Source organism: Crocodylus porosus, unplaced genomic scaffold (genome assembly GCF_001723895.1).
Source record: "Crocodylus porosus isolate Cpor-Errol unplaced genomic scaffold, CroPor_comp1, whole genome shotgun sequence".
Classification (NCBI taxonomy): Eukaryota; Metazoa; Chordata; order Crocodylia; family Crocodylidae; genus Crocodylus; species Crocodylus porosus.
The window spans coordinates 12,919,701-12,940,401 of record NW_017728924.1 but is presented as its reverse complement, the minus strand read 5'-3'; the positions used below and the strand labels follow the sequence as shown (position 1 = coordinate 12,940,401).

General features: G+C 43.7%; 1 protein-coding gene across 2 annotated transcripts in view; it reads right to left on the bottom strand.

Annotated features, from left to right (window-relative positions):
- LOC109313679 (vascular endothelial growth factor receptor kdr-like) overlaps window positions 1-20,701 on the bottom strand; it is a 169,778-nt gene that overhangs the window by 53,473 nt on the left and 95,604 nt on the right. For both annotated transcript variants that reach the window (XM_019540354.1, XM_019540355.1), the window contains exons 10-12: window positions 18,326-18,476; window positions 13,406-13,526; window positions 3,239-3,347 (exon numbers count right to left, since the gene is read on the bottom strand). In XM_019540354.1, coding sequence (XP_019395899.1) covers window positions 3,239-3,347; window positions 13,406-13,526; window positions 18,326-18,476 — 381 coding nt within the window. The remainder of the gene's footprint in view (window positions 1-3,238; window positions 3,348-13,405; window positions 13,527-18,325; window positions 18,477-20,701) is intronic.

The window sequence follows — 20,701 nt, the reverse complement described above, 5'->3', positions numbered from 1 at the left end:
ACAGAAGGAGATGAGGCGAGATCAGAATTTTCCTGACAGCTTCTGTGTGAAGTGCAGGGTCCCACCAGCAGAAGGTGACTTTCAGAGCACAGTTGGGTGGTTATGAAAGGCAGGAAAGATTTGCCAGAAGTGGTCCCAAAGGTTGCGTGTTTACTTTTCAATCCTGTATTCAACCCAAGTCAATTCTAAGATTCACCTGAATGAAGCTCATCAGCCTTACAGTTGTAACATGAATGTCTTCTTCTGTCCTCGGTCTCACTGTTCAACCCCCAAGCTATCAGCTGCTGTGGAATATTGGACAGACTAGGAAACTTGCACTTTGAGGTAGGATCTGACCTATTTTCCTAGGGCATCCTGTTCATACTTGCTGCATAAGATGCTTTCCCTTTAGTCACTTGCAGTCCAGCTTCTGTAATCAGGGCCAAACTGCTTGGCCGTCTATGCGTTAGGACACCGCATGCACAGCAGGCAACCCAAAAGCCATGTTTGCCCAGCAAGAGAGAAGGAAGAAACTTCCATGGGAATCACCTGGGTGCTCTGAAGATAATAAGCTCAGCCACGTCTACTCCACAAAAGGTTGACAAGATGGTATGGGTGGCTCTTCACCAATCTCATACTGAGTGCAAGGTAGATAATGGTATCCCAGTTGTGAACCAGTCCAAGAGCTGCTGCTCCTGTGAGGTCTACAAAGGAACTGGCCACTTGGCTGGAGTAACACGTACCATTCAGCAAGGACCATCACATGAAGAGACAAAGTAGCAGGTCAGCCTGGGGATATTTTATCAGTGGAATCTAAACAATTCTGCCTCAGGGACTGTGATGTCTACATTTAGAACAATTCAGTTTCCTCATCCATAAATGCCACTGTTCTTCCTTAAACATGTGATTTATGCTATCATTTAATGCTTGTCCTTCTCTTAGGATGGGATGGAACTCACTTCCGTTTCAGGGCTGACAATGTTTTCCCTAGGTTTGTTCACGATCTGGTCTATCTCAGATGGAAAGAAAGTAATTTTGTGTGATATGGGAATAACCTTACATGGCTTAAGATAAGTAGCAGCATGGATAAGGAGATCTCATGGCACATGGTCCCAGGAATGTTAATACACTGCCTTACAAACTGTTCTCTTTCTCTCTCTCTCTCTCCTCCCCTTTTTTTCACTGTCTGGAGAAAAACTTGTGAAGGCAAACTCATGGTAGTATAAAAATCAAACTTCACCTTTCATATCTTTTAATACCAAAAAGGACCATTGTAATAATTTAGTTTGAACAGCTACATAACACTTGGAGCATCTATACGTGCATTTTAATGTGCAGTAGACTATTTTACTTTGCATTAAAGCATCATGTAAAAAACCCTGTGACATTATGCTTATGTGCAGTAAAATAGTCTACTGCACATTAAGTGTCACTAGAAAAGTGTGCAAATGCACTACTACTGTGCATTAGTGTAGCTTAATGTGCATTAATTTATTACCTCACACTGGAGGCACTAAATTTAATGCACATTAGAAAGGCTCATTAATGCACATGTAGACGTGCCCACAGGCTGCAGGACTTCCCTCAATTAACGTATACTTGAAGTGTGACAATTATGGTTGAACTAGAGCATACCTTTTTAGAAAAACATTCAGTCTTGTTTTAAAAACTTTCCAGTGATAGAGAATCCACAGCCCTTGGCAAGTTGTTGCAATGGTTAATTACAGTAATTACTCATACTGTTGGAAAAGTATGCCTTGCACATTTGCATCATACACATATGTCAAAACATATCGGCCTTCAAAAAATGAAATATTTGAGGTATTAAACTTCCAATTAATTGTGTGGAAAAACACCATTTGTGTCAACTCTGATATCAAGTATCTCAATGCAAAAAAGGGCTCATCTTTCTTAGTGGGCAAAAGGGTATTTTAGCACTAAAAGGCCTATAGTTGGGTACCACTCTTTGAACCTCATTTTGCTCCAGTTGTATTCCCACACTAACATGTTATAGTGTCGGGTTTAGTAAGGGAAGATGGAAGGTATTATAAAGTCTTGTGGTTGGAATAGTGGATTTGATCATTGAGGAACCTATCGAAATATAATATCTGGCATTGTTTGCTGCAGAAGGAAACCTTTATGAAGGCTCACATATAGTAGTGGGAAGTGTATAATTCATAATGGATCTCCTGTTTGCTTGGGCTGTCTCAAGGACCTCAGAGATCGGTGCTGTCTCTCAGAACTGCATTGTAAGAGGAAGAGATTATATTCTCCAGACCAGCACTGTTGAAGTACAGAGCACTCTGTACTCTCCTCCTCTGATCCCACAACCTATCTCTGCACTCCCCACCATGGTGGCTCATATATATATCTGGTCCAATACTTTTTTTGCATTGGACAAGCTCCCCTCCAGCTGTACCTGTCCCTCCCTCTCTTCTACATACCAGGTTCTAAATATGGCATAAAAGGTCTGATTCAGGATATAAGCTGGCACCAAAACTGCACCGTCTTCATTATCATTTGGTGACATTTTTCATTGTCAGTTTTAGGTAACAAAAATGACTACATGATACACCATTATTATACTGTACTGAAATACTTCAGTCATGGTTCTAGATGATAGAGAATATTACAGTCACTGTGGTGCTAGCTTTTTCTTCAACTTCACTTCCCATTGCAAATTTTTATGGATTGTGACATTTACTTTCCAGTCAGCTTGTTTTTAAACATGCAATTTCAATGGTCATTCTGATAGGAAACTTCCTTGGATAGCATATATCTAGAAAATGGGTAGAAGGAATGGGTACTGTTAAGGTTAATTTGGTTAAACATTTGATCAAATATTCCTGGACTCTTTCTTTTTTTATTTCTATTAAAAGCAGCTTATGAGATGTGATTTCACTGCAACAGGGTTCAGCATTAAAAGGTTAAGCTGATATTTGTTGGATTTGTTGTTATCTGGAGGAATAACATGTTGACCCCATTCCTTTTTAAAGAGCTCTGTAAAGGTTAATTACTTGGCCTTGATCCAACGTATACTGAAGTCAACAAAAAGACCTGCATTGACTTTGGTGGGATTGGATCAGGTCTCAATATTGCCCTTGCTTACTTGCACACGCTCCCTTGACTTCAGTGGGAAAGCACTGCCATAAGGTAGGGCAGAATTTAATACTTAGGAAGAGGTGCCAGAGCAGATGTTCAGCAATATGAAACCTTAAGACAGGAAGTGTGCCCATCATCTGCAGTGTTTGTTGCTTACCTGACACATAGAACCTGATGCTCCTCTTCTCTGTGTCAATCTTGTTTGAAGCCACACAATAATAGATCCCTGATGCACTGCTGCTCTCTGTAGTCAGTGTGCTCACAATCTGCCAAACATGGGATGAGAAAGAAAGGGTTTTGAGTGTGCCCTTAGCAGGAGTCAGTAAACCCTCTAGGTAAAGGTACTCTGTCATGCAATAGAAAAAGAGTTGGTTCCAGTAATGAATGAAGCCAAGCAGCAGTCAGATGCTTCTCCCCAGCTCCTGTAGTCACTCATTGTTCCCTCATTGCAGACCAGAGTTCACTCTCCTTTCCCACCTCTAACAGGCCCGCACCTTCTCTTGACAACCTCCTCCCTTTTCAGTGCATCTCTCATCCTGCCAACGCCTAATAAACACACTATACGACAAAAATCAAAATGCAAGACCACAGATTCATATACAAAACTAAAAATGCATCATGAGTAATTTATGCAGCGTAAAGAACCCTTTTTCACAGCCTCAGATGCGTGGCTGCTATTTCTGAGATAAACAATTTTCCCAAAGGAAGGTGACAGGACACAAAGATTTGTGTGGAAAGTGAGTGACTTGAAAGTTAGCATGAGTGATGTCCCTTGAAGTGAGAGAGGTTTTAGAGTTATATTCTACAGGGATATTCTTCCAAGATATAATGCCTATCTCTGCAGTTTAGCTTGGCTTTAGTGAATGCTGGGGATTTCGTGGGTTGGTGGTCTCCTAAACTCATTAGATGCATCCTCTAACTGTGATGAAAACACTGAGACTCGTGAGGACCTGATGCAGCTAGCAAGATGCTAGGACACCACCTGTCAAAACTTCTATAAGATACTTAGCATTTCTGTCGAGCCCTTCACCTGAAGATCTCAACGCAAATGCATTTGGAACAAATAGTTTTCCTTGTAGTCATTTGCAAGGAGTTTGAGGGTCAAAACTTAAAGCACCTTTTGGTCCTTTATCTTTATCTCTGGGAGTGCTTTGATGTGTAGAAAAGCATCCCTGGATTTTTGTTTAATATTCTAAACTAAATGCACATGAGGCATTCCTTTGCTCCTCATAAAGTTTCACCTTGAACGTGTTTAGGGCAGGGAGGGATGTATTTTCAGTGAGTTATTTAAGACCTTCTGAGCTTTGGTGCTTTAAATCTTATGGGGAAATGAGTTTCAGAGGTTTGATCCTATATGAATTCTCTATTTTAATGGGGATGATTTTCTCTTTCACCTCAGTAAGGTAACAAGTAAGGGCCAAGGTTGAACACATTTCTCAGGGACATCTAGTGCTGCAGTTAAACAACAGGGAATAAAACGGGTAATAGGTGAGACTACAGAACAGGGACCCAAAGAACCCCTCCAGTGTCATCACACTTCATTTCTGATGTGAAAATAGCTAGCTCTTGGGAGCACAATATCCCCAAAGTCAAGCATTACCTTCTATTTTTTTCCTCAGCATTTCCTCTCTGCTATTACATTTAATAATGGCCCCAATTCAGCAACATAGTCAGGTATCGTGTTAAGCATCTCAGTAATACCTTTGACTTTGCATTTGAGTACCCTTCTGGATCAGGACCAATCTCATTTTCCTCATCCCAATGCTTGGTTCTTACATCTTCTATAGGATTTTTCATTCCTAAATCATAAAACTATATGTACTAGAACTGCCTCCTCCAGGACTGAAAGGGATGAAACTGGACAGCTGCTTACAACTCAAAGACTCAGTAGGTGACGATTCTGGACAGGGAGTCAAGAAGAATATTGTATATCCTGTTAAAATGGCAAGGGGTGGAATTTGGACAGGCACACAGTGTAATTTCTCACTCAGGAATTTGGCCAGAACTTTAAAGGTAAAAACCCAACTCTTAGGAATACAGCCTGGAGATCTCTTAAATGTTCACTTGCCAGTCAAATATATATAATAAGATCCATGAGTGTGGAACTACCTAGAAGAGTCCCTCATAGCAGGAAAGAGAGAAGAGCAGATTATATTAAGTTAATCAGAGACCTTAGCTTACCTGATCTCAAAAGTGCCTGCATGTGAAGGTGAGGAGCTTGGTAGAATAATGCATTAGAACAAGCTTTATTTGGGGGTAATTTACTGGAAAAAGCTTACTGCAGGAAGGAAGAAAATAACAGATTTTCTTGCCTGCAGAATTTAAGACAACAGTGTTGTGCACTCAGATGCCAGGTGGCTGTGCAGAGTGTACACACTTGGATACAACAGACAGCTTTCAGTTTATTGTCCTAGCTCAGAAACAGTACCTACAGAAGCCCTCCAAAAAGTGATTTTCACAACAGCATTTTTCAGCTGAGAAGTGCATGGGATTGTCCAAGGGGAAATGAAGGATTTGGAGTGATTCTCTTTTAATAAGATGAATCCCTTGAAACTATTATGCACCAGCCTTTTGCTCTAGCTGTTCACTCCTTGAGTAAATCCCCAAGATCAGGAGTCCAATTATTTTTGCAGCATCTTAAATAAAGTTCTCAGTTGCCAGACTGCCCTAATCTTGTTTCAGTTTCCAATAAAACGAGGCCTTGGAACACACAAATGTTACATCGGGGGGAGGGTTAACAAGTTTGCACAAATCTCCCAGTCCCACTCCCAGCAAAACTAGGCAGTTTTTTTCTCTGCTGTTCAGAAAAATAAACCAGAATTGACTCTGAACAAAGTGGTCAGGAAGTGATGGTCCAGTGACGGTCTCTGCATTTTGAAGTATCATAGACATACCAAGTAAGCAGATTCCATTGACAAGTAACCTCTGTTAACCCAGATGGTGGGAAAAAAAATCATTGCCTACGTGATACAGATGTTTCCACAGATGTTCATCGTCTGTTAGACTAGATGGTTAAAGATCCAAAGTTTGAATAAACTTCACCCACATGAAATATGTCTGTGCTTTGCCCCAGACTGCAGGTGGAAATTAGAGGATTGGTCTTGTAAATCCCATCCCTTGTTGAAGTTATTTTAATGCATGAGTTTTAAGAAAAAATGTGCAAGAGGAGGATGAATGTGGTGAGTGGGATGAAACTAAGCAACTGAAAATGTAAGGAGAACAAAGGGGAAGAGATTCCTACCAGCAAATACTGCTGGGTCAGAGTAGTGATTTTTAACCTTTTAAGATTCAAGAAACCCTTCACAAAATGCCAGCTGTCATCTTTCACTTGTTTTTTGACCACAGAAAAATAATAGAGCATTTTTTTCTATCACAAACAACTTGAAAAGACCACAATAGACCAGAAGGTTTCCTCTGTGTTCCTATATTAAGTCTCTTGGTTTATCTTGTAAATCATGTAGACATGTTTGAACATCTAATGGTGCTAATATTGAGCAGCACCCTACAAAATCCTCTCTCACAACACCCAAAGTGCCATGGTACCCTGGCTGATAACCACTGGATTAGAGTCATCATCTCTCAAGTGAAGTTTAATGTCCCCATCATTTGGGACATGTAATCCTTAAGAGGGAAGAAGAAAAAGTACTGTGAGGAAGAGCCATATGATCCAGTAAGTCCTCTCTATCTTCTTAATTTTAGTACTTAATGCATGCAACAAGCATAGGCATATATGGAAATTTGGACCAGGAGTAAAACAGTTGTAGATATGTCAGTGTTTATCAGATGTAAACTCATCCCATTTTACTTAAAAAAAACTAGACTGAATCACTTTCTGCTGAGCTCTAACAATGGGACTGCAGTATGGCCTGCAGTGACCATAACAGTTATAGTGATAGCTCCCATGAATGGTGGCAGACCGGTGCCTGGAAAGCTTGCTCTTTGTGTGTAGTTCAGCCAACAAGCCTGTTTGGTCCTTTGCTTTTATGCAGATGCTGCTGCTAAGTAGTGGCAATTAGTGTCAACATATGGTGGTGGCATTTGCCACCTTATCTAACAGGAACTGTAGTAATAGCCTGCCAGCTTGATACACAGAGGCCACCAAATGCCCTTTGGAAGGTAACAATTTTACACTGTCTAGGCTGGATTTGGAACTAAAGTCTCCATTGCCTATTACTTAAGCCCTGGGCCTTCCAACCCCTCCAGTCCAAGAATAATTAGCTAGTAAAGAATTGCAATAAAAGAATAAACAAAGTTTAAAGGTTGAAAATGAAAGCAATGAAATGACAGTAATCTCTAAAGAATAGTGATGGCAGATACAAAGATTGTTATTGCTAGAAAAAGATACAGTGGAATAGTTCAATGAAGTCCATATGTCTAACCGTGTAACATGCCTGGGCTGATAAAGAGGGCTGGTTTAGAGGCTGCCAGCCTGCATTCCACCACCGGCCTGCGTGAGTGTTCGAAGATGTTTTATAGCAAGCACAGTGCAGCAAAGCCTTTTCTTTAAGCTGCAGTTAAGTTGGAGCTTGCACAAATAACTATGTTTTGCTACTCTTTGCTGTTCAGTTCCTAGGTCTCATCTCTCCCTCTCCTGGCTCCGGTTAACAATTCTTCCACTTTGTTAGCAACATGTGGGCGAGGATGAGGAGGAGAAGTGGTGGGTGGAAAAGCGATCAGATGTCTAACTCTGGCAGAGCTTGGAAGCAGGTGGCTGGAGGAGGACACAAGTATTTGGAATGTCACTAGCAACCCTGCAAATACATTCAATTAGCTCCTAATGCCTCCCCTTGAATGGCAACTGCATCACATTTCTCTCTCACTGTCTATCTACGCCTGACAGCCTCCAGCCTGATCTTAGTTCACATACTGCAACACCACTGGTTGTCCCTGGACAGGTCATTTAAGTTTTCCATGCCTCAGTTTCCCTATCTGGAAAATACCCACCTATCTCACAGGGGCGTAGGGAGGTTTGTTGATTGCAAAGATTACGAGGACTTCAGCTGAAAGGTGCTGAATAAGAACAAAATGATTAAAGCTGTCTGTAAACAATGAATTAAACAAACCTTGCTGGAGCTGTCTCTTTTGTGCTGTAATTTGGTTTACCTTCAGTGCTTCTTTTGCTCTAAAATGCTCTGCACTGAAAGCTTCCATCCACTCGCCACCCACTGCTCGTGCTCACCGGGAGTGGTAGATCATGTTTCAATTGAAAAAAGGGCCCGAAGGGTGAAGCATCACGTCAACATTTAAAACCTAGCCAGTGTTTGGAATCTCCTCATCCTGTCAGAGATGCAAGGGAGCTAGCGCTTCCCGCTCCATCCACGATATGATCCTTTCAGGCACAGAGGCCCAGATTCGAAGTAGCAATTAGCTGCCACAGTGCTGAACACTGCAATGCCTAGCTGGGAGGTACCCACCCAATGCCAGTGTGGAATCCAGAGCCATGAAGTAGTTCTCGAGGCTCCCTAATAAATGCAAGGTGAGAGGCAAGGCAAATATGTATGGTCCACTCACAGCGCTCTTCAACATGCCTCATGGCTCTGCGTGGGCTACCTCCTAAAGCAGAAGTGGCATAGCCACGTCCATGTGCCACTTTGGGTGATCCAGTCAGTGCTGGTGAGTGACAGGGCCAACTGGTCTGCTCACAGGATGTTGCCGTGCTGCTTCCGATTTGGTAGGCAGCTTGCACGGAGCAGTGTGGCATGTCTGAGGGTACTGCTGCCTGGCACAATGTGCTTGATGTGTAGACCTGGCTTTGGTGCCTCCACCCAGCCATGCTGAATAGGGAGCTGTCTAGAGCTTGTCCTAGGTAAGACTGAAGGTTGGGTTGTACTTTGATCAATCCCTGCCCTCTCTGGGTTTTAGGTGCCTTACTCAGCACTACTCAAAGGCACTCCCTCCACTTGGCATTCACAGTTCAGTGTGATATCACCTACCTAGATATGATCGCTTTTGTCTGAGGGGATTCTTCATGAAAACATTGGATAAAATACATAAAGCAGGAACTAAAACCCAAGACTGCCTCTTCCAAGTGAGCTCCTGATCCATAGGCTGGATGGGGAGCATGCCTGAAGGGGAGATCCCAAAGCAACCAACACACTAGTGGAGGCTTCACTTGGCCCTGGAACGAAGCTATCTCTGGCAGCTGCATAGCACTTCAAAAATAAGAATTGGAGACTACAGTGTCCACCCAGAATGGCTGGGAGAAATTAGGTGGGTAGAACATAATTGCTGAAACCAGAGTTTTGGCCAGAACAGAGTTAACACCCTGCTTCTCATAAAGAATGTTGTGTTATCAATGATAACCACATGCTTTGCCTTAAAAATGAAATTCACTCTTGAGTCCTCAGTCTTAGGCAGAGAACTTCACAGAGGAAGGAGGGAGAAATTAACTTCATAATAATAAATCTAATCCTCCTTTACCCTGCAAGGATAATGTAGTTTAATGTGTAAATGACGCTTCAGGACCCTAAAGCATGTATGTCATCGTTATAAAGTGGCCACGTGTCAGCTGAGTAAAATCATCACTAGTAGCATAACAGCTCTTGGTTGACTACTGACCCATGGCAAACTCAAGGCTTGAAAAATACAGGGTCTACAAGAAACTTCAAAACCCAGTACACTCAGTGGACAGCAAAATTCTGGCTCTAGGCAGCAGCTCCTCACTCCGCGAGATTGCATTGTGGGGGGTCTCAGTTTACAAGTCTTTCTCTTTCACAGAACTAAAAGGGTTACCGTATTTCATGGTGTATAGGTCGACACAGCATATAGATCAACCCCTGGCTTTCTGATCAAAAAGGTAAGTATTTTTATAGGCACGGATAAGTTTGGGCCAGGCTTGATGCTTAGCTGGTCTGGCCTCTTCCCCTGCAAGTAGTGCTGGTGTGGCCCAGGCAGTGCCGCTCACAGGGGATGGGGTTATCCCAGCTGAGTGCTAAGCCCAGCCTCATGCCCCATTTTTTTGATGTGCCACAGTGTATGAGTTGAGTTAGATTTTTACGCCTCCCAAAATAGGGCTTCAAAACACAACCTACACTTCATGAAATATGGTACTCCATTATTTTTTTAAATGTTGCTACACAAAGCTGCATTGCCGGAGCTCTCTGAGGCTGAAATGCAGAGAGACTGGGAACGACATGATGGACATTCTAGAGACCAAGGAAAACGTCACCCTCCTTTCTGCAGGCCCTCAGCAAAAACAGGACAGGCTCAAGTCACAAAGGAAAAAATAACCAATCTCCACTGATCCCAGCTTCATAACACAGTCAATAAAAGCCAGGCTAACCCAGTCTCCAACATCTTTATTATTTCATTTGGCTAGTCAAATGCAGATGAATTACTTGTTAGGACATGGTGGGAAAGGATTGGTTTATTTCCTGAATGTTTCAGTTCTGGTGGGAAGGACTACTGATAAAACACAAGGAAGAGTCTGAAGGCTACAAGAGTTGATCAGTGTGCTCCTTACTTTACATGCTATTATCTCCACTAAACTTCGCACAGATAGGTTTAGACTTCATAAAGCTGGGGGAGGGGACTGCCCAGTAACATAAACAGGCAGACAGAGTGCTGAAATCTGAGATGCATAGAATCCAGTTTTATTAATAGGAATAAATCTTAATCAAGATGCACAGTTATTAGGAGAGACACCAGAGTGCATTTCCAACCAACGGGTCAGGGGAAGAGGAAAATAATGAAGGCTTCATAAATTGCAAGATGATATAATTCATGGCAGTATCTTTTTATGGCAGCTTCATAATGAAACATTTAACCATTGAAGTACAAAGGGTGTGTGCTGAGCCTCTGGAAATGAACAAAGACACAAACTCAAGACTGAAATCTAGAAAGAAGAACAAAGGAAGGAGAAGGGGACTGAAGACTAGGATCCAATGTCTGCTACAAAATTGCTTCATTCACCCCCACAAGGACCGTAAAAGTTGGCCTGCCAGAGAAAGAAATACCTCGTGGAGGGCCAGAGAGGAGAGAGAGAAATCTGGGTGGAAGGTGCTGGAGCTCTCTATTTTGGGAGACTACATGGTCACAATGCCACAGTCTCTGAGCACCTCATGCTCCTTTATGGGTCTCTTCTCACAGCACCCACCTGTATTCAGGCCCCAAATTCCCAGTGAGCGAGACTGAAATCCCACCCTGGACACAAACTGTCACACACCTGCCCCATGTGAGACATTGCACAAAAAACCTTTTTTTTTTTGAGTTGGAGGGAGTGACTGTGTGTGTTTGTGCACGGGTGTGTTGTGTTAAACAAAATTAAATGGTGAGTCTTACACTTTTTTTTTTTTGCTGCTGTGTCTCTGCCATCCAGGCCTGAGTCACAACTGAAAAACTATTGGAGAGGAGGTTTTGTAACCATTACATCAATTTGCACTGTGGGACCAATTCAATGTTTTAAATTCGTTCTCAAACATAAAGAAGTCCCTGGACACATAAGGGCCTGTGACCTACTCACAGACACAGGGAGCCTGGTTTTCCTCTCAGGCTGGTTTCACACTGCTGCAGTGCCACATGCATCGCTGGTGCTACTCCTGGCTTCCACGGACATGAAAAGACACTAGACACCTGGGCTTATTAGCAGGAGATCAGCAGACCTGAAATACGCAGCCGCCCTTAGAACCACAATTGTCTCTATTTTACACATGTACCAAGCAAAGGAAGCAGCTTCGTGGGTACAAGTTGCTTTCATCCCAACTGAAAGAGATCACCATGAGCTGCCAGAACAGCTTACCTTTCCGCCCAGAAAGGGTTTCTGTGGCCTTTTTGAAGATAAAACCCTGTATCTCAGGTTTGGAATGGTTCGTTATGTTCTCTGTCCCATTAAAGGCTGAGCCAATGGCCCCTTCTCAACAGCAATTGCTGAGATTCTTTAGAGGCAACTGATTGTGTCTTATCTAAAATTATGGGACTGAGGGAGTAGGTAAAGACAAAGCGTAAAGGACACTGTCTTACTTAAACACTTAAACACATCCATAAACATAGGGTAGCCATGGTACAGAGACAACTTTGGGAATTAAATGGCTATTGTGGTTTTCTCCCCCACATGCACATTTCAGAGCTCCGCTTTAGATTATGTTGATCACTGGGAAGTCGCCATGAGAAAGACCAGATGGCCACGGACTCGATCCTGCCAGGTGCTGATTGTACTGGACCTGAACCAAGGAAGCACATCAGCATGCGCTTAAGTATGCGAGTAGCCCATAAAGAGGACCACATGCTTAAGTGCTTTGTGGGATCAGGACCAAAGCATTCAGTACCAGGAAGGATCAAGCCCCCCAACATCCAAGGCTTCTCTGCTCCTTTTCCCAGGCATGTGCATATATATATCTTGGAACTGTGACAGCACCCCAAGACCAGTAACCCCAGTAAGTACAAGGACTATGGGTTAAACAACTGCCTCAGCCAAAACACAAACCTTCTTGGGGCACGATCTGAAATCTGTATACCTACAGCCAAATACTCACAGACTCAGTTACCACTGATTGGAATGGACATTGATAAATGGCATCATCTTGGTCTTTGAAATGCACATGTTTGTTCAACTAAGGCATGCGCCTAGGTAAAGCTCTGTAAGACGCTGCATCAGCTGGTACACAGAGGGAGTATACTCACTGTGCCCCTTCTTTGGAGTCTGCAGGAGGCCTTCTGTGGCTAGCTAACACAGCCAGCCAGGGCAGAAGGAGACAGGATAGAGCCTTACTCTTACAATCCACCGTGGGGTGGCTGGTGCCCCAGGGGTAATGAACAGCCACAATGCAGGGAGGGGACCTGCAGCACTTGGAACTTCAGCAAATGAGGCCAATCTGCCTCAAATTGAGCACCCAAAAATTGGAGGTACCCAAACTTAGTGGGATCCTTTAATAATGTAGATCCTGAGCTACTGTTATTGGAATGATAATGCTTTCCCCGGTCACAATGTTATTGGTAACCTAGCTGTTCAGCCCATCATAGAGCACTTTGCACATGGAAAATACTAACAGCTTAGGGCCATTATTGCCTCTGTGCTCTTACGCTCCACCTTGCCCCCTTATGCAATGCCTGCCTTACATTTTCTCAAGGCTGAGTAAGACCAAAAGGTTTTTGACCCCCAGGTCTTTGGGAAGCTTCAAGAAGAAAAAATGACATCATTGCCAGAGTCCTAAACATTCATAAACAGTCAAGAGCTCAAAATGATCCCAGGGCCGTGGAATGTAAAGCATGTTAACAGTTAGCAGTGAAAGGGAAATCAGTGCCTGAGAAACATGGGGCCTGCATCTTTACTTGAATGCATCATCTCTTCCATTCTTTGCCCATGATATCAGTGCTCCCAGAAACATACCTTTTTTCTCTCTCCGTGTATCACAGACATGGTTTCAATGCTCTTTATTTTGTTGCCCATGGACCCGTCTTCCTCAGTGATGTTTTCCCGAACCACGACTCTTTGCTGATGGGGTCTGCATCTGGAGGTTGAAAAAGGAGGATGGTATTGAAAAGCACGATTCATTGTAGGAGGCAGAAATAGGCAACATTCAAATAGAGGTGGCCTCTTTCTGTGGCAATACCCCTGGGCTCTTTGGAAAGCACCGATGACAACTGAGTGATAAAAATGTCCGCCTTCTGGTGGACATAGCATTTCAGACTGATTTGGAAAACTATTTTAAAATCCGGTTTCAGCTTTTATCTAGAAAAATGATTTTTCAAATGTGGTTTAACCTGCCAGATTGCATCTAAACTGCAGTCCCCAAGTTAGCAAACAATGAGAACACAATGAGTTTTATTAACAGCATGTATAAGCAGTTAACAGGCATTCTAATGTGGGTTGGTTCTAGCCATACTGGTTACTCAAACTGTGTGAGGAACTCATTTAGCTTTAACTCAGTGTAAAGACCATTGCAGACTGGGTGGTTATGCCGAGATGTTTCACATGGGAGAGACAGAGGTCAGCACTCCAACAGCAATGAAAAATCCCCGGCTCTCTGATGAATGCGTGTGGTGAGCCTGCAAGCCGAGATCTTCGGCTTATTGAACATTCCTGTGCTACTGTCTGAGATGCTTGTATGGCCACACTGCTGCAGTAGCTGAGCGCCTTACAATCTTGAACGTGCTCCCACTAAAGTATCCCAGAAACGAGGAAACATTGTTATTCACATTATGAATAGGGAATTACAGTACACAGAGATTTTATGATTTGACCTCCTGGAGAAGGAGGGAACTGCAGCCACGTGCAGGTCAATGCCCAAACCACCGACCGGTTCATGCTTTGTTGTTGCAGGCACTCCTACAAAATAACTAAAGATACAGCAGTCTTGGGTAGTTGCATCAAACCACACAAGTGTGAGTCACAGAACAGGAGTTACACCTGCAGATCATTACAGCCGCTGCTCATTAAACATATCAGAGCCTTCCTGTACGTTCTGAAATTCAGAACCCCAGTCACTTGAACAGCAGGGAGCAAATGGCGAGACTGTCTGTATCTCAGCCTAGAAAAGCCAAGCAGTCAAGGTAATTGCAGGAGAAGGGTTTGGAGAGTGGAGGAGGGAGAAGAGCCTCTGAGGAGAGTGGAGGAGGGAGAAGTGGAAAAGTCCATGAATAATAATAATGCATATTCACTGAAAATTAATTCAGTATTTTGCATACATTCAAGAATTAAAACTGAGGCTAGATAATGAAGAGAGAACATGATGTCCTGTAATCATAAAAGGAAAATTTGCTTTATTTAAGACAAGTGACTTTCTGGCTTGCCTAACTACAGCCCTGCACATTAGGCAGAGTTGAACACACACTTTACAGAGCATAATAGCACTTAAGTTTCATCTCTAGCCCCCCTAAAGGGTCTGATAGCTCAGGAAATGCCTGTCTGTGCCGGACTATGGTGTATTTCATTTAAAAGCTGTCAGTTCAAATCCAGCCCAGGTTGGTTATTACCATGTGATGGTGGGTTAGTAAATGGAATTCAGCCGGCAAAAAGTGATGTGCTCTGATCACAACATCCCCAGCACACATGACTGCAGTTTTGGTAGAGGTGCCAAAGTTTCAATGAGTTGGGCAGGAAAGGAGGGAGTCTGAACTTCCCAGAGGAGTTCAACCTTGCATCCAAACAGGATTAGAGAAGGTAAATTTAAACCACAGTGTATACATCCTAATTTTCAGAGGCACAGAGCACCCACAAATCCTGCTGATTTCCTCAAGAGTTGTGGTAGCTGCACTTACGACAACCAGGCCCTTAATATGGAAAGTCCCTGTGGTACTGCACCTGCTGGAGCAGTTGTGGTTTTGCCATACCACCAAAGGGCATGTGCTGAACTCTGAATCAGCAAAGGCTTCATCAGCATTAGTGCCCTTTGGAGCAGTGTGATCACAAAGTGCCCTTCACAGTTGCCTATAAGCAATTCCACTTTATGGCCATGAGGGCCAGACCTCAAAGGAAGCAAATCACATTACAGCTACACGGAGAATGAACAATGATAGCATGGTGGGGCTCTTGAGTACATGGAGAAAGAAAGGGAGAGAGAGGAGGAGAGGAAATGAAACAACAGGAGGAAATGGGGGGAGGGTGTGGAGTGTGTCATTTCCCACAGGAATCCTCCTACAGCTTCTGCTTGAGAGAGATAAGGCTGTCCCGGAGGCTAGCAGAAGTAGACACCACTCTGCAATTGTATTTAAAGTGATAACATCAGAGACTGGATGGCTCAGGGAGCACAGAGAACAGGGTTATGCAAGGTCCTTTGCTGCCTGGTCAAGTATTTGAGTCTGAATTGGCTCAGTGTTTATGCCCATACCATGTGTGCTGCTAACACAGGGACGGGGCTATTGTACTTCCAGCGCAGAGTCTACTATTCCACCCTGGATGGAAGGGACTGACAGATAACTGAAGTCACCCAGTCCAGCCCTCTTCCTGAGATGTTGCCCTATAGTATTTCCATTCTGGTTTAATCTAAAGCCCTTTAGTGATAGTCCCTTGCAAAGAAGCCAGTGCAAAGACTAACAAAGGTCTACAAATCCTCAGCTGCTTCTTTCTGTGTACATGTACGGGGAGAAGGGAGGGTAAGTGCATCTGTGAACCAGCTCAAGGCCAATTACTGGGCTACTCTTTCTTTTACCACTTGGGTTGACACAGTACCATTGCTGAGACTGAAAGTTTGGGATACGTAGAGCTACAGAACCAGGTAGGCGTAAGGGGACATAACTTTTTGGGGAAGCAGCTGCACTAAGCTAGCTTTGTCTGGGAGCTGCTCTTTGCAGCCTGTCTGTGTCCAGCAGCCTGTCATCAAACAAGACCTTGAAAAAGAGTTGAAACTGCAACCTGAGCTTCAAATATTTTCCACTACTATTTTGCAAATGAAAGAGTAAAAGGAGGGGGCGGGGAGGAACCAAACAGTATGTTTCTCCCTGTATTCCCACATCTGCCTGTGGAAGGAAAATCTGACTTCAGGCTTCTCATGGCAGAAGAGAGTTAAACTGCAAGCAGTGTTGTTAGGTTTGGCTCCCTTATTTCCCATGGGAGCTCACCGAGCGAAGCCCTCCCCTTTTAGGTCTGCACTAAGGCCTCTCCCTGTAGGCCGCTCTGCTAACATCTCCACAGGAACAAAGGAACTTCTATGTACGAAAGAAACATCACGAAGCACCTCACTTTAACTCGCTGAGTTCCTGTTTGACAGATCCAGGCTTGGTGGATTTCATCTGCTTCTATCAACCCTCCTGCTGCTGCCAGTTTTTTAGCAAAGACATGTTCACAGCCAAGCACTTGGTTCATGCTGCCCCTTCCATCCACTCTACGACACAGGAGCTTGGCGTGGGTGGGCAGCCGCTCAGAAGAAATCAATGAAGAAGGCCCCTAGGATCCCACCTGCACATGTGGAGCTGGTGTGGGTGAGCATCTGCTTAGACTTCACACTGAGCCTGAACCTCAAAGGCTTTGCCCATCGATAGCCCCTGCAGTGATAAGAAGGCTGCCTTTTCTACACTAGAGGGTACGTTCTTCCTTCAGATCTGCCCTTGGGGGTTTCTCACACAAATCCGTGGCTTCCTTGGTCTATACCCAAAGCACACCAGAAAATATACAGAAGCAAACAGATAAATGAAAGGGATGCTGTCAGGTAAAAACAGCCCCCACCTGATCCTGGTAACAAGAGGGGGCCTGGGCACCGTTCTGACAACACAAAGGAGCCATCAGGTGGGTGTTGTTTATTGTCAGAACAGCATAAACGTGGTGATTAGTTTAAGTGAGAATCAGAGCTTCTGCTTTAAACAAGTACATTTCCATGGTTCTGCTACTCCTTAGACTACTGCAGCTGGATTGATTTTGAAAATCCAATTTTCTTTTCACTCTTTGCCTCCTGCTCATTTTCTTTCTTTCTTTTTTTTTATTTCTCAGCTCGTATAATGAAAATCAATGGAGCCGGTTTTGTTTCTGTTGTTACACTTCAGAACCTGGCTAAAGTCAGACTGGTTGATTATTACAGTTCGGCCCTAACAAGCTAGGAATGTATGAAACCTGCAGTCGTGGCTGCAAATTCTGCGGGGGGAAGTCTGTTTGTTTTCGAAGTAGCCGCTTCTGTTGGAATGCAAAGATTTGGAAATTTCTCCGTGGGTCACAGGTCTTTGTAGAAGTTTATTTTTTTACCAAATCCAAATTTTAAGTCAAGTGAGAATTATGAATGCCTCCTTAAAACAACCAGTAACATCTGCCTTAAAAAAACAAAAACCTCTTAAGATCCTTATCCTACAATGCATCATTATTATTTTTCACAGAAGCTGCAATGGGGTGATACAACCTTTCCATTCTTGATCACTTTTCTGAATCTACTGTAGCTTCAGGGTAACTATCTGCTGTGTCAAATGAGCTCCTTAGTCTTGGAACAGGACTGTGGACAGACATTCACAATGCACAAACCACCTTCACACCTGGCCCTAAAGATCTTGCCCTGCTGCTAATAAATTCAATGGCTAAACCCCCACTGATTTCAACAGAGATGAAGAATTCTGTCAACACTGTTAGCAGAGGGGATAAGGGCTGAATAACGTTAGCCAAAGGGGACCTCTCTGGGTTGGGATTGATTCAGAACACTTCTGCTGTCCATGCTGTGGGCAGGGGACTTGCTCTTTGAAATGAATAAATGAATGCTGCACCCAACCCTTGAACTCTTTCAATTTGCAGGTACCCGAGCATAATGAGGACACAGTGTCTTAGAAAAAGGATGTCTCGAGCTGCTCATGCTGAACTTCTCCTTCGAAGACAGCCCCATGCATAACCACTTACTGAAGTCCTGCCTGGTTGCATGGTTGCCACTCCCAGTGGATCTCAGGCTCAGGGTTGCCACTTGCAGTGCACTGAAGTCTGTGTTTACTTCCCAGTTCCACCCGCTCAACCTTCTCAAAATCAGTCTCCTTTTCATAGATTTTCGGCCTCTCTGTAAAAGAAACATACCCAGTGAATGAAGTGACATGATAAATACTGGCCATTCAAAGCTGGAGAAGAGCCATGAGCTTGGCATGCCCCGTCTTTACAGGCTTGCTTGAGGCTGTATGAGTTGAGGAGGCCCAAACATTAAGAGGAGCATCAGGGGTGAAATGATGATTGCAAGTTGATGGTGATACTGAAAGGACACCCCTTGTACAGTCATCAGCCTGGGTATTTTGTGGGATTTTTAAAACTATGTGAGCTCCACCACGTTCATTCTAGCGGTCTTCAAATGTTGACTATTCCTGGATAAATCTAAGCAGCAAAACATTCAAGGATTAGGTCTATCCTGGGTGTGTCTACACGAGATGCTTAATGTGCAGTAGCCTAATAACAATGTGCAGTAGTGCGTCACAGCACAAACCATGCTAAGACACTGCTGCGCAGTATTGTTAGGCTACTGCGCAGTAGTGTTACTAAAAAGGCATTCGCTGGCACCACTGCAAGGTAACTCTAGTTACTGCACATTTATTTAGTACTTGATTATACACGTACTAAATTAAATGTGCAGTAACCATCGCACGTTAATGAACATGTAGATGCACCCCCTATAGGTAAAAACTGAAACTCTCTCCTAATTCCTATTCTTTGATGCCTGTATTTCCCCCAAAAAGTGTAGTTGGCTTAGAAGACTCTTATCTAACAGCTGGAGCCCTGGAACATTGTTATCATTGTGCATGGTCTCTCCTGAGACCTTACAACAAAGCCTCTTTGACTTGGAAACTGCTTTCCTCCTCTGTTATCTTGCACTATGTGCTGCAGAAAAAGAGGAAAGCAGGGCAGGGGTTGCAAAGCAAGGGGCACACAGAGGGGTGAGGAAATAGCGGGGCTGTGTGAAGCAATTCTCACCACAAGCAGAACTATTAAACAAAGCCACTTGTTATCTGGGGCCAGAAACTGTACACCCAAACCTTTTGGGTTGGAAATCTCATGAAAAAAGGCTTTTGTGAGACATTTCCACTACTTCTGGTTGCCACTGGTAAGGAACAAGTTGTCTCTCTAATTTCCAGCTCTCTCAGAAAAAATACAACAGTGAAAAATAAAGTCCGCCCCCCCCACCAAGTGAACTGAACTTTTCCTAAACTTGGAGAGGTTGGGTTTGGGTTTGGGGTGAAAATACGGACTCTTCCTTTATGCAGACAGCTCTGCCCATCCCTAGCCATCTCTCTCTGTCTGTCTCTCCGAACAGGAAATCACACAGATTTATTGGCCAGGGTGCTTCGTTGGAACACCTCTGCATAGCTGAGTGTGGCTGCTTTGCTCGAAGACTTCTGACAAGTCGGCAAGCCTACAGTAGATTAGATTTCTATTTTTTTGGGTTAACTTATTTTTTCTCCTGTCAAACTGGCCCCAGATATGTAAATATGAGCTATTGCCCACCTCATCAATCTTCAACCCTTGCCCTTCTTCCCCCTCAGCCCTCTTTGGGAACTGGGGAACTGACCGGCCTTGCTTTTTAGCTCCAATTCCATGTCTCCATGGGATCCTCATTTTTCACTTCTCATGGCTGCCAGGTCAGACTCTGAAAGGTCTGCTGACCTCATCTCAGCCTGAAAATATATAAGCCTCCTCTTCAATGAGATAAAAAGTGGGGCGTTGACTATAGAGGCTTTAGCAATGCCCCAAGTCTTATGCGATAGTGAAACATTAGCTGGTGTAAATACCCATCATTAGTCTCTGATTAGAGTTTAAGGTAAAAAGTGGTTGACCTCTCTTGGCTTTCAGATGTCTGTACTGTAGGTTGTACTGTGTTCCCCTTTCTGGCACTGAATCAGAGACTACTAAGCACAGGGCTGGGGAAGAGCTGGGTCTTCTGAGTGCGTCCCACTGTGTGAAACTGGACAAACTACTTCAATTCTCTGTACCCTGTACTCCCCCATCTGTAACATGGAGGGAAAGATACCTGTTCAGCAGAGGGGCTAGGCAGGCTAATTCCCCATTGCTAGGCAAGTGCTTTGAGATACTTGGATGTACAATGCCATTCATAAGGGCAAAGCATTGGGAACTAGTGACTCATATTTTGCCAGGAAAGGCCATTTTTACCTGGCGTCTCATTTCCTATCACCAAATTATTTGCAGTCATAGAGTTCATTACTGATCCCTGGTGGACAGAAACCTATTTTCCATGACCCAAGAACATTTTTTTCTTCAGTTTCAACTCTTTCATTCAGCATG